This window comes from Cherax quadricarinatus, chromosome 8 (genome assembly GCF_038502225.1).
Source record: "Cherax quadricarinatus isolate ZL_2023a chromosome 8, ASM3850222v1, whole genome shotgun sequence".
Taxonomy (NCBI): Eukaryota; Metazoa; Arthropoda; class Malacostraca; order Decapoda; family Parastacidae; genus Cherax; species Cherax quadricarinatus.
Window position 1 is genome coordinate 6,266,046 of NC_091299.1, and position 4,044 is coordinate 6,270,089.

Genomic DNA, 4,044 nt, shown 5'->3' on the forward strand with positions numbered 1-4,044 from the left:
CTATTATTATAATTATAACTAAAGTGTTATTGAAAGCTATTAGGATAATTTGTTACATCTTTGTCGACTGATCATCAGTAAACATAAATTATCATTCACTGTTCTGTTTGTAAAATCAGTTTGACTTAAACATGAAGGGTATCCTCTTGAGCCAAGGAACTGAAACTTATTCTGCCCTTGGATCAGAGGCATCGCTAGGGTTGGTGTCACCCAGGACGGCATCTTTGGTGTCACCCAGGACGGCATCTTTGGTGTCACCCCTATGAAATCCAAAGGCAGGGGGATGGGGGGGAGTAAACTCCAGTTATGTCAGTACTGCATGCCCAGTAACTAATGTTTAGCAACTAGAACATTTAAAGGTCAAACTGAACAGGAGAATACTTCTCAACTTAATTAATGATAAAATAAATAATCGTAGTAATATTGAGGAAACAAACTCAAATACCACTCTGAGTACAGGCAACAGATCCTACATTTATTCATCTTCAACAATGCCCCCCAAAAAACTTGAAAAATAAAGAAAAACATTGCAATATCAGAGAAACACATCTCAGTGAATCTGATCGTACATTTCCTTGCCTTCAATCCTGCAAAATCATCTATCACATCATCAAAATCAATGATTTTCCCTATACTGACCTATTTGTACTCTGTAATCATATAATAGGCTATACAGAAATGAAGGATTCTTCTCTTATGTTGGTGCAGCACTGTTTTGGGCTCTGTAGTGTCACCCTCTAAATGGTGTCGCCTGGGGCATCTTCCCCCCGCCCTTCCTTATGACACCACTGCCTTGGATCAAATCTAATTACAATACCTCCTATTCCCCAGACCCTGTACCCCCACAAATATAATAAACTTTGTATATTTTTATTTAATTTGGCTGCTCATGGTGTTGTTAAAACCAGGATACATTGAATAAAAAAATATGTATTTTATACCATTTTTTTTTCTGACCATGGTATTTGGGTGATGGTTTCTAAAGGGAGGCTCTTGGATGCTGGTGAGGGGCTCTTGATCCAAGGAGTAGGACTTATCCAGGGCTCTCAATCCAAGGAACAGGACTTATCTTCTCCGTCCTTATATTGAACCTGATTTCGTTTCGTTCCCTGGGCATTGTATGATCCCCTTATTTTTAGCACTTCCTTCCGAATACAGTACGTATATCAATAAAAACTTGTTTGATGGTTTTTGTAGAAAGTATCAATGCACGAAGCAAATCAAACAGCAGTGTGGTGGGAGTGATCAGGCTTTGCTTTGCTTCTCATTCTCTCCATGTTCAGCCACCTGTTAATAAATAAATATGTACTATATAGTGCTTTACATAGACTAAACTTGCGTTATCAAGAAATATGAGTACTACTGTGTTGTGTTGTAAACACTGACTAGATCAATGTGACTGATTTAATGATGATCTGTGTTAAGTGTGTAGCATGTTAATTTGAGTAGTACAGTATAAGAATTTGATATCTTGAATTATAACACATGCAAGGCAAAATATATATGCTAACAGAACAGAGTGAGTAAAACAACAGTTTTGTCAAATGTGACTATTCAATTCAAGGTCTTAGAGTACAAGTTGGAACAGTATTATCCAATTGGCCCTTTAATGCTGGTGATGAGCTCTTTATCAAAGAAATTAAAGCAACCCTTCCCTCCAATACCCTTGATGCTGTATAATCTCTACTAGTTTAGTGCTTTCCATATAAAAATGATCCAATTGGCCAATAATGGTAATCAAGCTAGGAAACTAATAGAAGAATACAGACTTAGCATCTTGACCTGTATGTGATTTCAGCTTGTGTAGTACATGAGAGGAATGAACAGTATAAAAAAAAGGTGGCAAAAGAGAAAAAGATTGAGTGGAGAGAGAATGCAAATGAAGAGGAAATTAGGTTATTCATCACATGTGCAAATTTTGCCAAGAATAAGAAAGTGTTTGTGAGAAATAACATGAAGAGGCTTTGGGATCAAATAGCCTTATGAGTTACATGGTGAGGGAGGTACTGGAGAGATGGCCAGAATATTTTAAGGAGTTGCTAAACATGGGTGATAAAACAAAAACAATCAAAGAAACTGTTTCTATAAAGTGTAGTATTCCATATTATACAATTAAGGTGCTGTATGACCCTTGTGGGTTTAGTGCTTAGTTATTTTAATAATAATACAATTACAGTGAGTGACATACTTAAATTATAAAAAACCTTGTTTTGCAAAGCATTTCATGAGCAGAGATTTCATACATGAGGGAGGAAGAAATAGAGTGCTAAAGGAACTGGGCAAGGCAATCAGCAGGTTGAAAGCAGTGGGAGTTGGATGGGATATGATTTAAATTACTAAAACCAAGTGGGAATTTAGTTTTGCAATAGGTATGTATGAAAGAAGGAAAAGTACCTAGTAATTGGTAAAAAGCATACATGGTTCCTTTGTATAAGAGAAAAGAGAATTTGAGAGAGTTTAAATTACAGAGGATTAAGTCCTAAGTATACAGTACCATGTCAAGTGTATGGCAGAAATCTTGTGGAAAATGTTGCCTGAAAGACACAGTAGTAAGATGGCAGAGGAACAAGGTGAATTTAAACAACAGGGAATGTGTGGATTAAGAGTTTGCAATAATGCTCATAAGTGGGAAATACTTCAATATAGGTAAGAAGCTGTTTGTTGCAGTTCTATATTTGGGAAAAGGCACAAAGAGTGGATACTTTTATATTTATGGAGGAAGAATGAAATGGGAATGGGAGTTATGCAAGTTTCAAGATATTAACTCCAATTTCTTGGATGAAGGCATGCCCCTTGAAGGAAACAGGGTAGCAGTAAGTATGCAAATGCATGCATTAGTAGAGAGAGAGAGAGAGAGAGATTTTGGGAAATGTTGAGTGAATGCATGGGGAGTTTTGAATCAAGTGTGAGAGTAATGGTGGTTGGGGGTTTCAATGCTAAAGTGGGTAAAAATGTTGTGGAGGGAGTAGTAGGCAAATTTAGGGCGCCAGGGGTAAATGTAAATGGGGAACCTTTAATTGAGCTATGTGTAGAAAGAGATTTGGTAATAAGTAATACATATTTTATGAAAAAGAGGATAAATAAATATACAAGGTATGATGTAGCACGTAATGAAAGTAGTTTGTTGGATTATGTATTGGTGGATAAAAGGTTGATGGGTAGGCTCCAGGATGTACATGTTTATAGAGGGGCAACTGATATATCAGATCATTATTTAGTTATAGCTACAGTTAGAGTATGAGGTAGATGGGAAAAGAGGAAGGTGGCAACAACAAGTGAGAGGGAGGTGAAGTGTATAAACTAAGGGAGGAGGAAGTTCGGTTGAGATATAAGCGACTATTGGCAGAAAGGTGGGCTAGTGCAAAGATGAGTAGTGGGGGGGTTGAAGAGGGTTGGAATAGTTTTAAAAATGCAGTATTAGAATGTGGGGCAGAAGTTTGTGGTTATAGGAGGGTGGGGGCAGGAGGAAAGAGGAGTGATTGGTGGAATGATAAAGGGGTGTGATAAAAGAGAAAAAGGTAGCTTATGAGAGGTTTTTACAAAGAAGTGTTATAAGAAGAGCAGAGTATATGGAGAGTAAAAGAAAGGTGAAGAGATTGGTGAGAGAGTGCAAAAGGAGAGCAGATGATAGAGTGGGAGAGGCACTGTCAAGAAATTTTAATGAAAATAAGAAAAAAATTTGGAGTGAGTTAAACAAGTTAAGAAAGCCTAGGGAAAGTATGGATTTGTCAGTTAAAAACAGAGTAGGGGAGTTAGTAGATGGGGAGATGGAGGTATTAGGTAGATGGCGAGAATATTTTGAGGAACTTTTAAATGTTGAGGAAGAAAGGGAGGCGGTAATTTCATGCACTGGCCAGGGGGAGATATCATCTTTTAGGAGTGAAGAAGAGCAGAATGTAAGTGTGGGGGAGGTACGTGAGACATTACGTAGAATGAAAGGGGGTAAAGCAGTTGGAACTGATGGGATCATGACAGAAATGTTAAAAGCAGGGGGATATATAGTGTTGGAGTGGTTGGTACCTTTGTTTAATAAATGTATGAAAG

General features: G+C 37.5%; 1 protein-coding gene across 3 annotated transcripts in view; it reads right to left on the reverse strand.

Moving 5' to 3' along the window:
* Nucleotides 1-948: 948 nt before the first annotated feature.
* The window catches only part of LOC128685345 (glutamine-dependent NAD(+) synthetase), a 95,416-nt gene continuing 92,320 nt past the window's right edge, over nucleotides 949-4,044 (reverse strand). For all 3 annotated transcript variants that reach the window (XM_070082811.1, XM_070082809.1, XM_070082810.1), the window contains one exon: nucleotides 949-1,287. In XM_070082811.1, the coding sequence (XP_069938912.1) occupies nucleotides 1,246-1,287 (42 nt within the window). In that variant the 3' untranslated portion in view covers nucleotides 949-1,245. The remainder of the gene's footprint in view (nucleotides 1,288-4,044) is intronic.